Below are 22,597 nucleotides of genomic sequence, written 5' to 3'. Positions count from 1 at the left end.
TCTTTGATCTCTCTCTTTGGCATTTTTCTGTGCATGCAGCACATGGTGATCTTAATAAACTCTCTTTTATGCATATATTTTCTAGTGCGTTTTTGTCCTTCTCAGTTGACTTAACCTGCTCTAGGATGGTCAGATAAGAAGTGCATAGGAAGCTGGTTTATACTGAGTTTGACCATTGGTCCATCAAGCTCAGCATTGCTCATACTGAATGATAGCAGCTCTCCAGGGTTATTCAGACAGGGCACATTCCTGGTTCTACATGAAGATGCCAGGGATTGAACCTGGAACCTTCTGCATGCAGAAGAGGTGCTCTGCCACTGAGCTATCGCCCTTTTGCACATGGACTTTCTTTTGCACATTATTATTATTATTATTATTATTATTATTATTATTATTATTAATGTTTTAAGCATTTTACATCAAAAACATCAACATGCTTATTATTGTACAGCAAGGTACTCAACCCTCCTGCTGCGCCAACACCTACTCCTGGATTGGACGATTTGGGCTGGATGGGAAGGTGTGTGGTGTTATAGAATGACAGTTTTATTTTAAGTTATTATTATTATTTACTGAATTTATATACCATCCTACACCCGGAAGTCTCAGGGCGGTTCACAGAACAAAATCAAAATATAAAACCACAAAATATATAATCAAAATAAAAACAACAGCCCAATAACCAGCCCCCCCCAAAAAACCCCACATTTCTTTATTTACATGTTGACCTCCCCAGAACCAACCCTTCATATGAGTTACTCTCATTGTTAACAGGGAGTCAGACACCCTTGCCAATCTGTTGCCAAACATGTGGAGATCTTGCTCTAACGCCCCTGCTGAAGAGATTCGAGATTACCCAGAGAAAGACTTGTGGAAACTTAATTGTTTCCATAATGAGGGCCACTCATCTCAAACTCCCTAAGATTTGAGAGATTTGGGAAGGTCTGTTGTTGGTTGATCCCAATCCTTTCCTAATGATCCCTAATATGAAATGACATATTGAAGAGAAAGGGGACACACACAGACACACAAGTGCATAACAGATCTCCAGCAAAATTTTCCACTCTGAACTTAGCCGTTCAAGCAGAGATTTTACAAGGCAGTCCAGGCTTGATCTTACAATGTGACAGTACCACTGCAGTGCCAGCCATAGTAGGCAATTCTGAGCCACATAGACCAATGGTCTGACTTTCTGTAAGGCAGCTTCCTATGTAATACTCTCTGCAAGAGCAGATCAGGAAACAGCTATCCATTGAGTTATCCCATATGAATATCTGGGAAAGGCTGATCTACGCTAACTAACAAGTCTCCAATCTCTCAGCATTACTTTGATCCTGTGTACCTGAGATGCTACTGATTGAACCTGGGACCTTGGGCATGCAAGGCTGTTTCCAGAATGACTAGCTGTGTAATATTGGGACAGTCAAGCAGGTCTGACTACAGAATTTAACACCGGGGGCAATAGAAATCTTGTGACATCTGACTGAAGGGTCAGTACATTGTCACAACACTCTTGTCTTCCCTGTACTGCAGCAGCTATTATGTGCTCCTGGCAAGAGCTTGATGAGACCACTGCGGTCAAAATGATAGACCTGGTAGTAATGGCAGTGGGAACTAAGGTTGCATCATGGAGTGGATGAGATGTTAGGTGTGTGTGTTTGTGACTTCACACGTTTCTGCAGGTATACTTAAAGTTGGTCATATTGTGTATGTGAGATGCAGAGTGTGAGTTCCTGTATTCAGAGTAAGCAAGCTTGGTCTCACTAACTCTCAGCTATACAGCTGCAAAGAAAACGTTTTAAATGTGTTGTGAAGTGCAATATAAAATGTGACACTAGAAGCGACAGTGAGCTATGCCAAAGTCAATGCCTTTTTCAAAACTTTTTTTCAAAAAGCATTTTCACAGCATTTCTAATATGTGTGTAGATCCCACCTGAGATGTAATAAGTTATAACTGCTCTGTCTGGAGAAAATCCGTTCCCCAAGGGGTCTGCTAATTGCTAGTTTGGGGCTTTCCCCTATTGTGTTTCTGTTTGGGGTCAACATCTGCCTTCTTGCAACTTCTAGAGTTGGGAAGTTTCATATTGTGTTCTGTGTTAGAAACAAGACTGAGGGTCACATAACCTGATACCCTTAAAATGAACCAAAGGAAAAACAGGTCAAGTATTCTCTCATTATAAACACCCATGAGAAACGGGTTATTCCCTTTAATGTCCTTGCACTGCCTGGAGCCAAGAGCGTAAGCAACAAAGGTGATCACAACAGCATTTCAGAGACCAGCCCTGGATAAGGGCTGAGAGTGAGTAGATAGATGTCATCTTTTGAAGGAAGATCTTCTTGGCATAACAAAGGATGAACCGTAGAGGTGGTAACATTGGTGGATCTTCTTCTGACTCCCTTCATTCCAAGGGGATGTGCTTTCATCCATCTAACCCAACCTTCCCTAGAATGACAGTCTCCCTTCTAGAGCTCATGTTTGCAGATGTAGGCTTTATGTTTCTTGCAAACAGCATCAATCCATCTCTTGTACTCTGCAGTGGAAAAAGAGAATCCAAGGTCCATTCTTATCCATTCTCCATTTCAAGCATTTTCAAAGTATCTCAAGGTACAGTTGTTGTTCTTTTTATTTGCATATATCTGTGTTTGTTATGGCACCAGGGATGGGCCAGGAATCTGTCAGCTATAGTCCCTGGATATTTGTGGGGGTCCTGCCTAATTCAGGAGGCAATTTCTGAAATTTACAACTTGCCGTGAGTCTATTAGTTTTGCTCTAACAAACCCATTTTGAAAGTTCCCTGGCATGTTTTAGAAGATAACGACATGGTATAGTCTGATTAGCTCATAAGCAAATGAGGGTGAGGATTTGCCTGCCTTTTACCCTAAAGTGCCAGGGTGGGTTTCAACAATTAAAGCACAATGTTAGAAACAGTTTAAAACAACTCACAATCACAGAAACAAGGTGGGTCCTAAAAATATACATCTCATGTTTCAAAAGGCAGAGTAAAGAGCTATGTATTTACTTTGTACTGCTTTGTGCTAGATCCAACCATCGATCTAACCCAAAGCTGTGGCCCTCAGGATGTTGTTCTGCTCCAAATCCCATCAACCTCAGGATGGGCAATGGTCAGGGATGATGGGAGTTGTAGTCCAACACGATCAGGAAGGTTGCAAGTTCCCCACACCTGATCCAAGCCAGCATTCTGAGTTGCATCCAGTTAAGTTCCACTCAGCATAGATCTTTAGAACTTAATGGATCCAAGTGTATTTACCTGTCTGAATACCACACATATATGGGAGGACACCAGAGACTTGAATGTGTGTTTGGGGTTGAGGTGCATGCTTTGCAAGAGACCTCTACAAATATGTGTGTGAGAGAGAGAGCTGAAAAATCATGTACACCCCCCAAAAAAATCTAAAAATGTGATCATAAGATAAAGGAGGGTGAATATTTCATAAAATCATAGAATTTTAGCACTCAATGGAACTTAGGTGTCGTCTACTGTACTTCAATTCTCCTCTTCGGTGCAAAAATCTGCAGCATCCTTGACAGAACTCGGGCCAGCCTCTGCTTAAATACCATCAACCAAAGTGAGACCCTTCCCACAAGGGAGGCTCTTGCCCCACTGTTTGCCCCCCTCCTTTACAGTGGTACCTCGGTTTACATACACTTCAAGTTACATACGCTCCAGGTTACAGACTCTGCTAATCCGGAAATATTACCTTGGGTTAAGAACTTTGCTTCAAGATGAGAACAGAAATCGTACGGTGGCGGCACAGCAGCAGCAGGAGGCCCCATTAGCTAAAGTGGTGCTTCAGGTTAAGAACAGTTTCAGGTTAAGAACAGACCTCCAGAACGAATTAAGCTCTTAACCCGAGGTACCACTGTATTTGAATCAGCCCAATCCTTTCTGTTCTATTTAGGTCTCACCGTTGCCATATACCTCAAGGCTACACAACTACCCATCAGTGGGAGGACTGTAACATGCCCACCTGTGGAAGCCCTCAAAGCCACACAGTACTCGGAATTCCAAAGATTGTTGGGCTCCCCTCTCATCCAGTTCTTGTAGTTGTAGGAGGACTCATCGGACCACCTCCAGTTCCCATTCTGCAATGACACAGGAGATAACAAGAGCCCTGATTGGTTGGGAGAAAAGTGACATCACGCTCAGCATTCTGTTTCTCGCGGGGGACAGCTCTCAACACAGAAACACAGGAAGCCTCCTTACACTGAGTCAGACCATAAGTCTGTCTGGCTCACTATTATCTGCTGCATCCTTAACTGCTCATCCCATAGGATTGCCCACTTAGTGGCATATAAATCCTATTTTTTAAAAAATAGAAATATATTTCATCTCAAAATATGCATTTTTAAACAGTTCGATATCAACTTTTGATCCCAAGATTGTGTCAGAACATTCAGGACATATGGCAGCCGACAGATAATGTGGATGGATGGCCGCTAACGGATTGAGGTTGAATCTTGACAAGACAGAAGTACTATTTTGGGGAGACAAGGGGTGGGTGAGTGTGGAGGACTCCCTGGTCCTGAATGGGGTAACTGTGCCTCTGAAGGACCAGGTGCGCAGTATGGGAGTCATTTTGGACTCACAGCTGTCCATGGAGGCGCAGGTCAGTTCTGTGTCCAGGGCAAATGTCTACCAGCTCCATCTGGTACACAAGCTGAGACCCTACCTGCCCGCGGACTGTCTCACCATAGTGGTACATGCTCTAGTTATCTCCCGCTTGGACTACTGCAACACGCTCTACGTGGGGCTACCTTTGAAGGTGACCTGGAAACTGCAATTAATCCAGAATGTGGCATCTAGACTGGTGACTGGGAGTGGCCGCCAAGACCATATAACACTGGTCCTGAGAGATCTGCATTGGCTCCCAGTATGTTTCCAAGCACAATTCAAAGTGTTGGTGCTGACCTTTAAAGTCCTAAACAGCCTCGGCCCTGTATACCTGAAGGAGCTTCTCCATCCCCATCGTTCATCCCGGACACTGAGGTCCAGCGCCAAGGGCCTTCTGGTGGTTCTCTCACTGCAAGAAGTGAGGTTACAGGCAGAGGGCTTTCTCGGTAGTGGTGCCTGCCCTGTGGAACACCCTCCCATCAGATGTCAAGGCAATAAGCAACTATCTGACTTTTAGAAGACATCTGGAGGCAGCCCTGTTTAGGGAAGTTTTTAAAGTCTAATGCTTTATTGTGTTTTTAATATTTGGTTGGGAGCTGCCCAGAGTGGCTGGGGAAACCCAGTCAGATGGGCGGGGTATAAATAAATAAATAATTATTATTATTATCATCATCATCATCATCATCTAACTTCTGATCCATGGATCAGGCCAGTTCTCCTCAGAAATTGCAAATGTTGTGTTCCTTTAGCAGGAAGGAACAGGGTAGCTCAGTTGGCTAGAGTGTTGTGCTGATAACACCAAGGTTGCAGGTTCGAACCCCTTATGGGTCAGCTGCATTATTTCCTGCATTGCAAGGAGATGGACTAGATGATCCTCAGGGTCCCTTCCAACTCTTTCATTCTATGGTTCTATGATTGATGGATCAATAAGCTCAGGAGGCTAAATGCTTACTTGGTGAGTATCATGGAGTCCAATCCAAACGTCAACCCCTGTTTCTTTCTTGTCAATGGAGATATGTTTGGATACCATCAGAGTTTCTGCCCTCGCAAGAATGGATGAGAGGTGGGTCCCACGACCGTAACTCTGACACTCAATCTGGAGAAGGGGCAAACGCACAAGAACTTCATCATTCAACTGGACATTCTCTGCAACCTGTTGGTAAGATGGTGAGTCTTACCTCAGCTTCATGCCAGCTCAACTTGTTGTGGAAAAACCCATAACAGTTGCCCTGGTACTGCAGCCATCCCCTGGGGCAGCGATCCGCTTCAGCGGCTTGTCAATGTTGGGGGGGGGGGGAGATTGTGAAAGAGATGAAGAACAAAGTCATCACAGATAAACTAGTTGGAGAGTTGCATGTTATAACGCAGGGGTAGTCAACATTTTGGTGTCCGTAACAAAATGGCCATTGTGGGTTGTGTGACCTAAAACAAAATGCCAGCTGTGAGAGTGTAGCTCAACACAAAATGGCTGCTCCAGATTGTGGTGTAACTCAAAAAGCCTGTCATGGAGGATATGGCACAACATAAAACAGCATGTGGGGAGTGTAACCCGGAATGGCGGCTGTGGTGTACTACAGATGGCAGCTATAGGGTGTGGCATAACACAAAACGTCATCTGTGTTGATGTGGCTGCACATGTACAAGTACAAAACAAGAAACAGGAACACAAAATGGTGCAGGCGTACTCCACTTCACCCCATCTTGTGCATTTTTACCCGAATATTTCCTGGCACTTTTCATGGATGCCATAGGAAGTTCTTCTGTGCACATTAACACCTGTAGGCACTAGGTTGGTGGCCCCTGTTTTAATGTATTAGTGGGTTCATCTCCAACTGGTCTCCTAAAGCTTTTAGAAATTGCTAGGCAGGTTAAACTGACTCTCCAGGGTGAGATATGTCAGTATATTCAGTTTTCAAACATTATTCCTGAAGTCTATCGCTCTTTATTTGGCCGCCCTAGAACAGTCTTTGGCTGCAATAGCATGGCAGTTTATTTCATTTCCCCGATGTTTCCTTAGCTGTACATTTCTGCATTTTAAGTGAGCAACATTCCCCAAGTCTGAATGCACCCTATAGGACAGAGAATGGTACTATAACTCAATAAGGACTCACCTCTCATGAAGAAGCCAAGCAAACATAGGCTAACATAGGCCAAACACCCCATCTTCTTCACCTAAGAAGAAATCAAGAGGTATTGTTGCATGATGAAAACATGGAGTTACCAAGACCGCTTGTGAAAAGTGGGTCTTGAAAGGAGAAATTTCCTTGTCATAAGTTTACAGTGTTTGGCTCACATTGCTGCAGGGTGTATTTATCATTCCCTTTTGTCTCACATCCACCAGGGCTGGACCGAGGCATTTGGCTGCCTGAGGCAAAGGACAAAATGGCCCCCCGTTTCACATACATTTATAGGACTGGCAGCTGAATCTTATTTTGACAGTGGTGATGGGACAGCATCTTCCTGAGGGCAGCTAGCTAGCTTAGGAATCACAGGGAAGGCTGTTCTCTAGCACCTCCCTGCCAATCACCACACTCCCTGCCATTGGCCGCCAGAGGCAAATGCCTCACTCTGCTCAATGATAGGGCCAGCCCTGACATCCACCCTGATGAGTTCTGAGTTGTATACATGGTATGCATGTCCAGTTTAGGACCAAACATGATTTGATTGCAGCAGTGCCACAGGTAGAACTGTAATTGCCATGAAAAAGTAATAAAGAAGACCTGCTTGCACTTTTCATCCTAAAACCAAGTTTGTCAGGTCTCTAAAGGTGTAGGGAGACTGGGGCGGGGTCAAAAGAACTGTGGCAGAACCTTTGAGAAGCGTGAAAGCTAGGTTTGGATTCTCACATTAGTTTGGGAAGTGCAGGTGAGGTCTGTTCATATTGGGATTTATAAAGGTTGGAATTCCTTGAGAATCTCTACCAGATTTGCTTCTGCCTTCCTTATAGTGGAGGGTCTGGGCCTGGAAAGAAAAGGGAAATGGCTTTTACTCCCATGTTGGAGGATTTAGAAATGGGAAGGTACAGGCAACAGGAAGCTTTATAGAAAACAAACAGTGCTTAAGTTGGGCCCTGTGGCTGTTGTATATAATTGCACCCTGATCATCACTAAAACCCTGGTAGGTAGGCTCATGTGAGAGACAGAGACTGGTCCATGGTCACTTAAGGGTTTTTATGGCTGAGAAGGTAATTGAACCAAGTCTATCCAAGAATAGCTCTCACTTTCAACTATGCCGCATTGACTGTGTTCACACATAGCTCTAAGTTATGGTTTATTCCACAAACCAAGAGCTATCTCACACATGAGGAATCATGCCACAGCTTGCTTCTCCAAAGCTTGATTTGTTTTCCAGGTGCTCTTGCCTTTGGGGTGTAGCGCTGAAACAAACCATGGTTAAGCGAGACTGGTGTGTTTGGACATAACACCAAAACATAGTTTAAACAAGCTGTGGTTTGTAAGCCGACAACTAACTATGGCTTCACATTGTGTTTTGTTGACAGAAAACAAACCACAGATCGTCAGTTGGACAGGGTTCACTGATTCAAACAAATCACAATCAACCTAAATAAACCATGGCTTAGTGTTATGTACACTGGTTTATCATAGAGTTTAGCTCTGAAAGTACACATGGCTCAGAATATATAATATTCTTTACAAAAATGTTTGGCATGTCTGCCCCTTACAAATCCAATAAAGAGATAAGATGTGGAAACTCTCTAACCTGTATGCTACAAATCAACAAGCAAAAGTATGTCCTCACTCACCCAAGTCTTCATTCCCAAGATGGTTGTCCTCAACAGATGGCTGCCTCTGCTGTGTCCTGCTCAGGCTGTCTCATTCTCAGCAGCTTTTATCCAGACCTGGTTGGAATCTGGCTGAAACCTGGAGCAGAAAGGTTAAGGCAGCACATGATGGATGAGTTTGCTTATTGCACAAGCCAGAGGCAAGTTAAGCCAGGGGCTATTTTAAAAGATTATTTTTTAAGCAAGCTCGGTCAATGGGATGTTGTTGTATTGGGGGAGGGGGTATAATGCTTCTTTATATTTAAAACTGAGATTGATTCAATCAAGATTGCTATGGTGTGAGGAATCACAGAATTGTAGAGTTGGAAGGAACCCCAAAGGTTATCCAATCCAATCCCCTGCAATGAAGGAATCACAACTAAAGAATCTCTGAGTAAAAGATCATCAGTGAAAATGGACTCTCTAAGACCTTGTGGATGGAAAGAGACTTACACTGCAAGCCTGGAAGACTAAACATCCAATTACTGTTAATATCAGCTGGCAATGACAACTTATAGAATACAAAAAAGCAATCAATCAATTCCTCTTGTTGTTATTTGCTTTTAAAAGCAGCCCTTCAAATTAAATCTGCGATGCAATGCAAAAATGTTGCTTGAATTTCACACAGATCAAAATCCAGATGATTTCACTTCACGGCTGGACAGAAACACTCTGTAAAGTGTAGATGTATCCCACCAACAATGTCATGCAGCACTCCCTGATTGGACAAAAATTCCTCTTAGTGTTGACATAACCAAGACAAATTGGCATTGTGCACAACAATCCCCCAACAGCTCCCCAGTCCCTAAAAATAGCCTTCCACCTGAGTGCCCCTTTGGCCTAAGGCCAAAACAACTGGGGATTGTGGTTTAAGCAGGTCGACGTGAGCAGCTGAGAGTCATACTTACGGAAACTTTCAACAGGACCTGCTTAAACTGCCCTGCACATGCTGAAATATACAGGACAAGTACTGAGATTGAAGCCGTAGCAGAGGAAGAGATCCAATCAGCCTGGGTATCCTATGCCACTGGGCTAAATACCACAGCCTCAAGCCCTCTGACCCCCTTCAGGTTATCTTCTCCATCAGAGAGAAATGAGCTCAAAAACACCAAAGGAAGTAGTGTGTGCTAAAATTGTCTTCCCTTTTTCTACTGAGTTCTCAGCATCTTCACAAATATGCACAGTGGGCCCTTCCTGGTGTCAATTTTTATCATGCATTCACGAGGACCTGTGCTCCTGATGGTATTGGGCTGGTTGTAAGGGATCCTGTTTTCAAGACTGTTTGGACTTGCAAAACTTTCGAGGCGAACATACTGTTATGGACAACCTCCCTGAATCTCCAAGCGATGAGAGACTCCAGGAGTATCTGAGCTTTTCCCAGGGTTCAGTTTCCTTTTGGAATGACAGTCAGCACAAACAAGGTGTCTTTCAGATATATGGTTTTATTTAAGCATATATACAACCTGAGCATAGGCTGGAGGGGCTCCCAGTATTAACACCCCCATAGGTATTGCTTGTGGGTGCCTGGGCTCCCAGGGCCCCCCTGGAGATGGCGCCCCCTGGTGTTCTGTCAGACGGGAAGCAAATGTGAGCTATGGACCCAGGGCCGTCTTTAGCAGATGTGGCGCCGGGGTGCAAATATCCGCCCAGTGCCCCCAAATTACCATGGAAAGTGGGAGGGCGAAGCTGCACACTGCCAGCCATGGGGGGCACAACTCACCCCCATGCCACTGTGGGAGAGCAATCCCCACGGAGGCTTGGGAGGGAAGCTGCACATCCTGTCAGCATCGCCCTTGAGCCAGTGTCACCAACTGGACTCATCCACTTCAGCCCCGACTGGGCTAGGCGAGCTGGGTAGCACTTCCAGAGACCACCTTCCACACAGGAACAGGTCAAAGTGCTGTGGACTCACAGCTTAGAGTTGTGAGCACCGGATTCACTTCCACAAGAAGACAGTCGTCGCACAGCAGAGTATAGCAGAGTATAGCAGAGTATAAACGACTTGGAGAGCAGCTCTGTAGAATAACTTCTTTATTCTATCTACAACTATTATACAACTATATACAGAGCTAAATGAGGTCTAAGCATAAATGAATGCTAAACTGCACTGAGTGTCTGCAGCTGCTCTTAGCAGCAACCTTATCTATACACACGATCTCTAACACTCAGTCTCTCTCTCTCCGACACACTGACTGACTGACTGACTGACTGACTGACTGACTCTTTGATGTGGTGCTGGAGCAGAATAAGTAGAGAGCAGAACACGCCTCCTTCTCTCTGGAGAATCACCAGACTCATCAGGAGATTCTTGGATATGGGGAGGGGTGAAATCTCCTCACACCCGCCAGCCATATAGTTGGTGGGGCGCAGCTGGAGGGCGTGCAGGGAAAGGGGAGGCCGCCAGCAAAGTCACACAGCTCCCTCACTTGCTGGGGCGCCCCTGAGAGGCCAGCGCCCTGGCGCGACGCACCACTAAGCCCTATGGGAAAGACACCTCTGTATGGACCCCTCCAGAGTCCAGGCTGGTGTTTGATTGTGGGTTTATTCTACAAGCTGCACTGCATTCACACAGCACTTTATTTCATTTCCCTAGCTGTTAATTTCTCCATTATATCTGAGCATTCACACAATGCAAATAACACTTCTGGAAAACTAATGGAATATAGCTCATGTTTAGCACTCGTTTCCATGTTAGTTGGTTCCAGAAAAAAATCTACTTGCAGCTCCTTTAATGTGAGAAATGATGCGGGAACATTACGTGTGAGATATATATACATACAATTGAAAGGATATTAGAGGATCTTGGGGACCACCTGCTGCCAATTAGGGCAGGATGCCTATACATTTAAAACAGTGGCAGAGACTAGGGTCAGATATGTCCCTTTAGGTGTTGGTCATCAGGGGATGGCTTTTCCCCCTTGCCTTGTGTGCACCCCCACCCCATTCCACCCCTAGGAGTCTTCAGAAGGGAGCTGTTGCCAGAAGAACAACTGAGAGGGGAGAGAAACTCTGCGGCTGCCATCAGGGGATGGTTGGCTTCACCAGTGTGACCCCATCCACCAACCCTAGGAGCCTTCAAAAAGGAGTTGCTTAAAGGACAATTTGCACTGACCTATTAGTAAGCTGTATGCTTTAGTTAAATGTTTAGATATGTCTAATTGTTGATCATTGTTGTTGTTTTTCATGTTACGTTGCAGTTTCTGGTATTGTTAGTCTAATAATGTACAGTGGTACCTCTGGTTACAAACGCTTCTGGTTACGAACACTTCAGGTTATGAGCTCTGCTAACCCAGAAATAAGCTGCTCCTGGATGCAAACTTTGCCCCAGGATGCAACCAGAAATCATGCACCAGAGGCATGTGTGCAGCGGGAGGCCCCATTAGTGAAAGAGTGCCTCAGGATAAGAATGATTTCAGCTTAAGAACGGACCTCCGGAACGAATTAAGTTCGTAACCAGAGGTACCACTGTATTTAGACTTTGGTTTTTCTGTGAACCACTTTGAGCAGAGATTTACTTGTGGATATATAAATAAATAGACGCTAGACCTCTCCACCTGTCCCTCAGGACTCTCCTGATGCCACACCCCTCACCACCGTGTCCTATGACCTTTTAAAGTCCTTTATGGTGTGCAAGGAATGTATGGAAGGAAGGAAACTCTTGCTTTTCCAAATCAAGGTTAAAGGTGTGAGTGGCTGAGTGTAGAAGCATCTGACTCTTACATAGCTGGGATGTAGTCTACCAGACAAAGGTAAGAATTGGTGCCCATTGGTACCTCTGGCACCATCCACAAGGGGTGTGTGGCCCCAGAAAGGTTTCCTATGTGGCCCTTGGATCAAGAAAGGTTCCCCGCCCTTGGTTGAAAAGCTGTAGCAAAGTTGGAATTTCATGCAGAGTTCGGAGACATACCTACTGAAACTCTGCCTTCTGCACAAAGGTGAATGAATGGTCAAGCAGAGCCTCTGCTGCCCTCCTTTCTACCCAGCAGCCTAAGGAGACTGAAATCATTCTACAATAACAGAAACACGCCAAGATATTTATGCATAAGGTAGATAGTTTATTAAGACTGCACTGTGCTGTGGCCATTAATGAAAGGCAGGAGAAGAGAGAGGCCCACACAAGATAATTCTTCTGAGATGCATGTTTTGAATGGAGGTGGTTGGAGGGTGTGTTGAATGGCAGATCTCTCTCGCTGCTGTTGAACCAGGCGCATCCCAGCAAGCCCAAAGGGGAAACTCCAGTCTTCTCTAGAGTTCATGCTTGCAGATGTAGGCATTGCGTTTCTTGCACTGAGCATCGTTCCACTGCTTAAAGTCTATAATGCAAAAAAGAAAAGACAAGGCAGGTGTTACTTCGTCTTTCTGGTGCAGATAGGTCAGTGGCTTGTAAAATATTGCCAACCACTTAGAAATTTCTGCTTTCCATGATTGAAAAGTAATGTTTCTAGTCTTCATGTTTGTAAAAGGATTTTTAGAGGGGCATGATAGAAAGAATTCTAGGGTTCAAAACAAAGGAAACTAGTCCCCCCCCCCAAATCCAAACTAGTTCTGCTTTCTGAATTATTAAAAAAAAGTGTGGGCTGGTCCATTAGGGCAAATGGGGCACTGCCCCACCATCTTTGTTCTGGCCTCAGCCAGCTCCCAGATGTGCCTTCTTACTTGCAACCAGTCTAGAGGGTAGCTGTGGCTGTCAGCTGCATCCTCCTTAGTGTGCCCTTGTGAAATATACTCAGAGTCGAGAGTGGATTTCTTGCTCTTTATTCAGCTCATAGTGGTGAGGAGGAATGGAAGTTCCCCCAGAATGTCTGCTTTATATACATTATTTACACAATGGGCCCCACATGATTGGCTAATTCCAGGATTCACCTGTAGGCCAATCAGGTTGTGGATTCACTTCCACCTGGAGCTGGATTGGGTGGCTCCTGGGGACCAATCAGACTGCTGCCTTTTGGATCCTATTCAACTCAGTACATAACACCTTGCATAACTCAACAGGGATTGTGGGGGGACAAGAATTAGTTGGGCCTTCCTGTCTTGCACCCTGGCAGTCCCAATGGATACACCAGCTACCACTGCTTAAACCCTTTTCATTTCAGGACAATTAACTAGGGATGGCAGGCTCTGTCGACTTCAGTTTTCTTGGTGTCTCATTTTTCCACTTTAAAGTTCACTTCCCTGTATTTCCATGCCTAAATTCCGTTTGCCACACTGTGCAGTGAATTATTGTCAAAACCGTTATGAAAATTCACCAGTATTTCACTATGAATTTCTCCTACCAAACCCATTTTTAATACACAGTTTTGACTGGTGTACTGTAGACGTTTTTGCCATTGCTTGGTCTGGTGGGTCAAGAATGCAACGTGTGAACCTGGCTCAAAACTGTGGCTGTCAGACTTTGCCAGCTCACTAAGAACCACACTGGCCACACATCTTTGTCCTTTTCCAGACCCTGAGAATGGATTGCTTACCCGTGGATCGACGCAGTTCCACACAGTGTTCAGCATTGCGGTAGTTGTCTGGCTGGTTTATCATCCAGGACTTGTAGTTGTAGGTGGATTCATCAGCCCACCTCCATTTCCGGGTCTGCAGAAAAGAGACAGAAGAGATCACGTGACACGGGCAATGAAGGGCCCAGAAAGAAGGAAGGTACTGTTGGGATGACACCAACGCAAGATCAACTGGATAGGTTGGCCAATGGGGAGCTGTTATCAGCTGTGATGCAGACACGCATAGAAAACAATGGAGAAGCAACATGTGGGATTAAATGTGGGAGAGTTGTGAGATAAGGAAGGGATACCATTACTAGGGAGCTGTGCTGGCTCCTGGTTTGGGGGAACCCTTAGGCAAAGCCACATCCATCACAGACCCCTCTCCTCCTCCCCACTATTCCCATCCGCTGCCACTTGCCACCTGCTTGTTTTGCCAAGCAGAAAGCCAAGGGGCAAGCAGGCAGTGACATTTACGGCTCCTCTTCCTCAACCACCAATATTGCCTGGGTTAGAGTGAGAGGCAGGTGAACAAGCAAGTTGCAGTGATGAAAAGGAAGGACAGGTTTAGGAGGCTTTTATGGAAGGGCCACTTGGATATGGACCCTTGGTGGATGCCCAACTGTATTAAGCCTTGTCACCAGCCATGCATATATATACACACACACACACACACACACACACACACACACACAATTAAATTTTCTGTTATACAACTTAGAATACTCATTTAAACATCCTTAAAATATCAATGACTTCTTCTCTTTCCATGGTTCATTTTGTGTATCATCAATCCCTGTATATTTTACATAAACTAAACCATTCAGGATTCCATTACTACATCCACCAAAACTTATTTACACTGTTGAATTTATCTTAATGCTACCAACGTTTTCAAGTGCACACAGTTTTCCCCCATATATTCAATAAACATTTTCCAAACTTCTTTAAACGAAATTCTTCTTGTTCTCTTATTGTACTGTAAATGTTAAGGCTGCAAGCTGCGCATATTCCATCAGCTTAAGGTGTCATTCTTCTTTAGTTGGGACCTCACTCGTTTTCCATTTTGGGGCTAACAAAACATGGGCCACCGTAGTGGCATACATAAATAACCTCTTCTGACACCTGTGAATTTCAGTCTGAGCTATCCCCAACAGAAAGGACTCTGGGTTTTTTTTTGGGGGGGGGGATATTTTTAAACGTTTTTTTTTTTTAATTCATTATTTTCCAATACAGTAACTCTTTTACCCTTTTACAGGTCCACTGCATATGAAAGAACGTTCCCTCGACCTCATTGCATCACCAGCCATGCTAAGCAGCTGCTACTCGGTGACGATAGCTAGGAATGGAGCAAGCTTACCTGACGGACATCGTGGAGCCCAATCCAGACGTCGCTTATTTCTTGCTGGTAAGTGGAAATGTGTTCGGCCACCAAGAGAGTCTCTGCTTTGGTGAGGACAGAGGCGAGGTGGGCCCCACGGCCATAGCTCTGGCACTCAATCTAAACATGGAGAAGGAAAGAGTGGTGGTTTCTTCCCCAATTATCATATCCCATCAACAGGATTGGTCAGATGTGGCTCACTGGATGGGTGAGAGCCACTCAACTAGCTTCCTGGCAGGTAAGGGTGCTGAGAGTTGATGGGAGAACTCTATTTCCCTCACAGAACAAGAATTGCCAGAGGTGGTCTTCTGGGCAAAATTGACCTGAAAGCTCAGGAACCAAGAAGACCAAAACTTTAACAGAGTGGGGGGGAATTATAATTTATCTGGGAGACCACTGTAAGCAGATGAAAACATCAGCAGGATTCCAATAACACTTGTAATGTAGCAAATATTATGGAGACAATGGAGTGATATAAAATACGGACCACTGAATAGCATGCAGTTGAAAGGGTTGACAAGGGGAAGGTGGGAAGCCCAGAGATTCGAAGGAATCTATAAATATGGATGTGGATGGTTGTATTGTTATATTCTTATACTAGTAAAATCAAATAAAAATTATTTCCACACAAAAAAAGAATCACCAGAGATGGATTGACTGATAAACCATTCTGAAAATTACAGACCTGTGGGGGGAATAGAGTATCCTAACGACACAAACTACGCTTGCCATGATTATTTGGTGAACCCATGACTATTTCAAAGTATAGAGCAGACAGGGCCAAAATTTCTTCCTCATCCCTTGTTCCAGCCAAACTCCTGAAATGGGAACTGGGAAGCTGACATATACAGCTTATATATATCACATCTGGGTGGCTGAGAAACACTTCTTACCTCAGCCTCTTGCCAGCTCAACTTATTGTCGAAATATGCATAGCAGTTGCCCTGGTTTTGCAGCCACTCCCTGGCACAGGTGTCGGCCTCAGCTGCATGGAGACAAGGGGGTAGAAAGGAAAGGAAAGGAGCACGAAATAGTCAGCAGATATTCCAAAGCATTTTTGCCTTAAAGCAGTAGAGGCTGGTCCATTAGGGCACTGTCCTCCCAACCTCAGTCTGCCCTTCACCAGCCCCCACCTGCCTGCCTTCTTACACCCAATCCAGCGGTCAGCTTCCTCCTCCCTGGTCTCAGAGTTGCCCCTTGTAGAGCTCAGCAGGAAGAAGGACGGAGGCAAAACTAGCATCCGTTGGCTCTGCCTCTCATTGGCTCTGGCTGTGCCATTACCTCCGACTCCACCTCCCTTTTGCCCTGCCAATCCCAATGATTGGTATAGTCATGATGCGTGGTAGAGTTACACTTTATTCTTAGGAATTGACTGTAGGGTAAATTCTGTTTGAGGTGAAGGGGGTGAAATGATTTATAATGAAGATATGATGGCCTGTCCGTTGGTTTCTTAAATGGTCAGACTGCTAGATTAGCAGATATACTATTGTGTCCAAAAATGTTATTTGCTGACTATGAAAGTGAGTTGTAAACATAATATTAGGATGAATGTTCTGACACCATATAAAAAAATTATTGATATTACTGACGTTCCTAAATATTAAGAAAAGGTCATCCACAAATCTCTGTATATGAGTATTTCATCAAAATAAGGATTAGCCATTCGGTTATAAAAGAAATCTTCCTCAAGCTTTCCCATGAATAAATTGACTGTGCTGGGAGCACATGCACTGTCCATAGCAACTCCCCTAGTTTGTAAATAGAAATCTTCCTGAAATTTTAAAAAAAAATATGTTCAAAAATAAGATCAACCAATTTCATGAGGGAAAAGGTAGGTGGATGTAGATCCTCTCTATCTCGGAGAATGTTATCTATAATCGTGCGGGCTTCCTCAAGGGGGATATTAGTATAAAGGGAGGATACATCCATTGTAACTAAAATGGTTGATATGGGGATATAAAAACCTTCAACCTTTTTAATGAAATCCATAGTGTCATGCAAGTAAGACTGTAATCTAACCACATGAGGATTCAGAATCCCAATGAGCAGCGGCCACCACAGTATTAAAGAAAGAAAAGCCAGCTTGAGCTACGCCACAAGTGGCGTGGACAGGGTGCCTCTGAACATATGCTCAATGCACCTGTTTGAGATCAGTCCCTAGCTCACAAGCTCTTTCGCTTCTGGCTTTCCCAAAAAATGTTCTTTTCAACCACCTAATTCCGGGCCGGGAGGGAAGCTTTTAAGTGATTGGGATTGTTAAACAATTGGAGCCTGAAAACTTTGCTCATCTACCGCAAATAGAGATGAGGGAGAAATTCAACCAGGTTTGCATTTAAAAGCAAATCCACCCGAGTCACACTTTCTGAACCAAAGTGCAAACCAAAATTCAGTCATCCTTTGAAATTTGCATTCTTCTGAATTTTTCAGTGCAGTTCTGCAGTTGAGTAACATGTACCAAAAATGCATATACTGTACTGGAGTAAAGTATGTGTTAAAATTGCATAGATGGGTGAAAATAACATACAAAATGCATTACATTAGGAGAAATACCTTGCAGAAATGTGTGTGGTAGTCAAAAGTGCATTTAAGAATTTGTTCATTGGGAGAAATGGACACTAAAATATTGATACTTTTTTCATGATGGTTTTTTCCTGTTTTGAAAAAAGGTTGCAAATTGTTGCAGGCATGTGGAGGACTGCATTTAAGATTGGGAAAATGAGAAACTTGGAGAGCCAAAATTGACGGATTTGTCTGCAAATCACCCAGAAACCTCCTCCTAGATTATGAGCAACCTTCTGCCCACCCAGAGTCTCTTATTTAAAGGCCCTGTAAGTGCTGAATTGATTCACCGCTTTGTCTCTAGGGATGTTACTCAATGTGATCCACGGAGCAAGCCCAGATTATTTTTATCCTTGTTCAAGGCACCCCATTCTAAAGAGCCAGAGGTTTAGTAGATCTTAGTGGATTGCCATTACTTGAAAATGAAACACCTACAGTTGTTTGAAATTCTGCTCAATTGTGACTAAGGCTTCTGATATCTTTCTGAAAGACTGAATTGGCCACCTAAAGGCATTTGAAGAAATTTGCTTTTCACCCAAGTCCACTTCTTAACTGGTCATATAATATCAGTATTTGCAAAGGAAACTAACCTCCCAGGAAAGGGTTGGAGACCAGGATGCCCAGAAGGCATAGGCTGAAATACGTGAAGAGTCCCATCTTCTGGTTGACCTTTGAGATGGGAGGAAGTAGAGATGGGAGAAAGAAGAGTATGTTCAAAAGGTGCATTTAGTGAATACTATACTATACTATAGGGACGCGGGTGGCGCTGTGGGTTAAACTACAGAGCCTAGGACTTGCCAATCAGAAGGTCGGCAGTTCGAATCCCTGTGACGGCGTGAGCTCCCGTTGCTCGGTCCCTGCTCCTGCCAACCTAGCAGTTTGAAAGCACGTCATGTGCGGGAAGGTATCTCCATGTGCTGCTCTGGTTCGCCAGAAGCGGCTTAGTCATGCTGGCCACATGACCCGGAAGCTGTCTGAGGACAAACGCCGGCTCCCTCAGCCTATAGAGCGAGATGAGCGCACAACCCCAGAGTCGGTCACAACTGGACCTAATGGTCAGGGGTCCCTTTACTGTACCTTTATACTATACTATACTAATTTCTAAGTTCATCAATGCATTACTTACTGGCTGGGACGTAAAAAATCATTTGAGACTTCCCGCCATGTTTCCCATAAATCATAGAGCTGGAAGAGACCTCCAAGGTCATCTAATTGAACACCTTGCAGAGGCATAAGATCCACTACAATATCATCCCTGGTGGGTGGTTATCCAGTCTTTGGTCAAAAACCTATAGCCAAGGAGATCTCGCCCACCACCTTCTGAGACAGAAGTCCTTGCCGAAGAGTCCACCATCATATCTCAGAGATTTTGAAAACATTTCGCTTTACACTCTGCAGGAACTCACTCACTAAGACTTATGGATCACCTCCCCAGAACTTACCTTGTGATGCTGTTCTCCTAGGTAGACAGGTGTGGTTGTCAACTGAGCCAGGTACCTCTCTGATGGTCTCACCTAGTCTGGGCAGCTGTTATATAGACCCCAGACAGGGGTGGTGCAATACCAAGATGAGCAAAATGCTGCAAGGAAATCCTGGTCCGATGCCTTTAGTTTTGCATAATTTAAGGCCAAATCAGGGGAATGTTGTTTGCTTCACTAGCCTTGAGCATTGCAGAAAGGGCATCAACCTCTCCTTCATTTTGGTGGGGAAAAGCATATTGAAGGGGGGAGAGAATTTTGAATCTATTTCCTTCTGAAGAGGAAGAGGAACCATATTCTTAATCAACCATGAAAACACTTGTTCACAGTCCTTATTGCCTCTGCCACAGTCCTTATTGCCCACCCACCACTGCCATGTGGCCCTTAGAAGGTTACCTGGAAAGAAATGTGGCACACTTTTTGCCACTATGTTATACCAGTCCCCAAGGCAAGTTTGCACCAGAAATGTCACACAAAGGGATCAGGATCTTGCCTCCCACAGGACTGTACAAGGGTCCCTGATTATAAAATCATGGAAAACGGGAGATACGTAGCCACTCCAGCAATATATCTCTATTTCCTCACATCCAGAAATGCAAGAAGGGCTTTCACTCTTGCTAGAAGCTCAGCCTTGCCCTCACCAGTTCTGGAAGGCTCCTATAGAAGAGTCCCATAATCACAGAGACTTTGTGCCTGCCCATTAGGGGAAATAGGAAGCCCCGAACATATATTTTTTAGATGTCCTTTTTTATGTTGAGATCCGTAGAGAAACCATTGATCCTTTGCTGAAGAGGTTCGCTGATCTTTCAGACAAGTCTAAACTTAATTCTCTCCTCTTAGGCAAAGATCACAAGACGACCTGGCTGGTAGCCAGATTCTGCGCCCAGATTTGTAGGCACAGATCATCCTCTAGAATAAAATAGCTTACTAGGGAAATGCTGAAGTCGCCCTTTGGGGTGCCTCAGGGTCAATTTTTTATGGTAGCCCAAATCTCAGTTGTACGGGTGTATGTATATATCTCAATTTTAACTCATGAGCTATTGCTGCAATCTGCTCCGATTTATGAGCGCTGTTTTTATTGTGTTATGTTACGTGAGCTGGTCTTTGACCGTAATAAATTATCTATCTATCTTGCCTCCCTTACAGGGCGATTGTGTACACTCTAATAATATAATTAATGGTTCTGCAACCAGGTGGCACCATTCTTCTGTTGACATTAAGCAGCTCTGACCCAATACGCTGCCTGGAGGAGCAGATGATCCAGGAGACAGGTGTGCATGTCCCTGAGCTCTTCCTAAGAAGAGCAGCATCAAGGAATCATCACTCACAAGTGTCTGATGTGTGACATTTAAAACATGAAGTGCGTAGTTGCAATGACCTAATGCTCTTCACATCCTGTTCAGGTAAACACAGCTTTCAGATGCCATCTTGGAAAGCGGAAATATCACCATGTCCTCCTGTCCCCCCTTTTTTTTTCAGGACAGCCCCTGTTTTCTGGCTCCTTGCTAAATCGCTGCCCATATTTTGTCCCTATTTTGCTGGGGGGGGGCGTTTCTGGCAGTGGAGGGGAAAGGTAGAGAACCCCTTAAGAAAATCTCCTAGCTCCACCTTCTGACCATTTTATCCAAATCATGCTCTGCTGTAGCCTTGAAAAAAATGAAATACAAATAAAAATCTTGATATTTCACAACTAAAACCTTTCTTTTTGTCTATCTTAAACATATCGTTTAATTGGGAGAGATAAAAAGAAAGGTTTCGGTTGTGAAATATCAAGATTTTTATTTGTGTTTCATTTTTTCAAAAAGATTTGTTAGGAAATAAGGTTAAAGTACTATCTAAAATGTATAGCTTGCTTTTAGAGTGGAACACAAAAGATGAAAAGGTCAAGTCGGTAATGATACACTGGGCAAAGGACTTGGGACATAATATTCAGATGTCAGATTGGGAAAGGTTATGGAAATCAGATTTGAAATTTACAGTATATTGTACATTAAAAGAAAACTCCAGTCATACCTCAGGATAAATGTGCTTCAAGTTAAGTATTTTCGGGTTGCACTCCGCGGCGACCCGGAAGTAACAGAGCACGGTCAAAATGACATCATGCGCAAGTGTGGAAGCGGCGAAACGCAACCCGCGCACGTGCAGATGTGGGTTGCATTCGCATCAGGATGTGAACAGGGCTCTGGAACAGATCCCGTTCACATCCCGAGGTACCACTGTATGTGAAAATGATGTACCGGTGGTATTTGACTCCTACAAAGCTAGCAAAAAATGTATAAGACAAATTCAAATATCTACTGGAAATGTGCAGAAAAAGAAGGTACCTTTTATCATATGTGGTGGACTTGTAAGGTAATAAAAGCTTTCTGGGAGATGATATATAATGAAATGAAAAGATGCTTAAAATAATCTTTGTTAAGAAACCAAAAGCATTTTTATTAGGAATTACAGGTACCAACATACCAAAGGAGCAGAAAATACTCTTTATGTATGGAACAACAGCCGCCCAGATGTTATTAGCCCAGAGCTGGAAAGAAGACAAAGGCCCTACCAGAGAGGAATGGCAAACCAAACTGATGGACTGTGCCAAGATTGCAAAGCTGATCAGAAACCGAGAAGATAAAAACTATAAAAGAATGGGGAAAATTTGTAAGTTACTTAGGAGATCACTGTAAGCAGATGGAAACAAGAGCAGGATTTTGATTCACTTGTAGTGGAAAAAATACTATGGACAATAAGGTTTGATATAAAAATTGGAGTACGGATGAATATGCAGTTGTAGGTGTTTAAAATAAGATTCCATGGAGGGGATGGGGGGAAGTCTTGCGATTCAGAGAATCTCCTTATACAGATATATTTTTACTAGTTTGTGTTTATTTGTACTCTGTATTGGTAAAACCAATAAAAATGACTTTAAAAAAGAAATAAATAAAAATGAGGAGCTGTCACAAAAGGTAAGGAAACCAGCCCCCTTCTGCTTACCCCCACCCCAGTCTTTTGTTGAGAACTGGGGGCAACATATACCCTTTAAAAACTTTTGCTAACATGCAAGTGCATGGCATAGAAGATGCTACCTTCCCTTCCAAAAGGCACATGAGGCTACCACTTTGCTGAAGCTAAGCAGGTCTCAGTTTGGACAATGAGCGGATGGGTCACCACCTAAAAATCACATGCAATGCACATTGGGTTCCATGGCAGAATAATAATAATAATAATAATAATAATAATAATAATAATAATAATAAATTTTATTTATATCCCGCCCTCCCCAGCCGAAGCCG

The 22,597-nt window shown here is 43.9% G+C and overlaps 2 protein-coding genes across 2 annotated transcripts; both read right to left on the bottom strand.

Moving 5' to 3' along the window:
* Positions 1-2,449: 2,449 nt before the first annotated feature.
* Positions 2,450-8,409, bottom strand: LOC310748548 (C-type lectin-like; the record flags this gene model as incomplete). Its single annotated transcript, XM_083584399.1, has 6 exons — positions 2,450-2,531; positions 3,991-4,105; positions 5,587-5,730; positions 5,813-5,907; positions 6,746-6,806; positions 8,398-8,409. The coding sequence occupies 6 exons, from the start codon at positions 8,407-8,409 to the stop codon at positions 2,464-2,466; spliced, it is 495 nt and encodes a 164-aa protein (XP_083440525.1). The 3' UTR covers positions 2,450-2,463.
* Positions 8,410-12,502: 4,093 nt separating this feature from the next.
* Positions 12,503-18,504, bottom strand: LOC310748353 (C-type lectin BpLec-like). Its single transcript, XM_083584077.1, has 5 exons — positions 18,429-18,504; positions 16,173-16,264; positions 15,259-15,399; positions 13,881-13,995; positions 12,503-12,728 (listed from the first exon to the last, which is right to left on the bottom strand). Exons 1-5 carry the CDS (start codon positions 18,493-18,495, stop codon positions 12,661-12,663), a joined length of 483 nt encoding a protein of 160 aa, XP_083440203.1. The 5' UTR covers positions 18,496-18,504; the 3' UTR covers positions 12,503-12,660.
* Between the last annotated feature and the right edge of the window lie 4,093 nt (positions 18,505-22,597).

The sequence above is a fragment of the Podarcis filfolensis genome, assembly GCF_964270895.1.
Source record: "Podarcis filfolensis genome assembly, chromosome: 13".
In the NCBI taxonomy this organism is placed as follows: Eukaryota; Metazoa; Chordata; class Lepidosauria; order Squamata; family Lacertidae; genus Podarcis; species Podarcis filfolensis.
The sequence above is the reverse complement of the archived record's forward strand: the minus strand, read 5'-3'. Positions and strand labels throughout refer to the sequence as shown.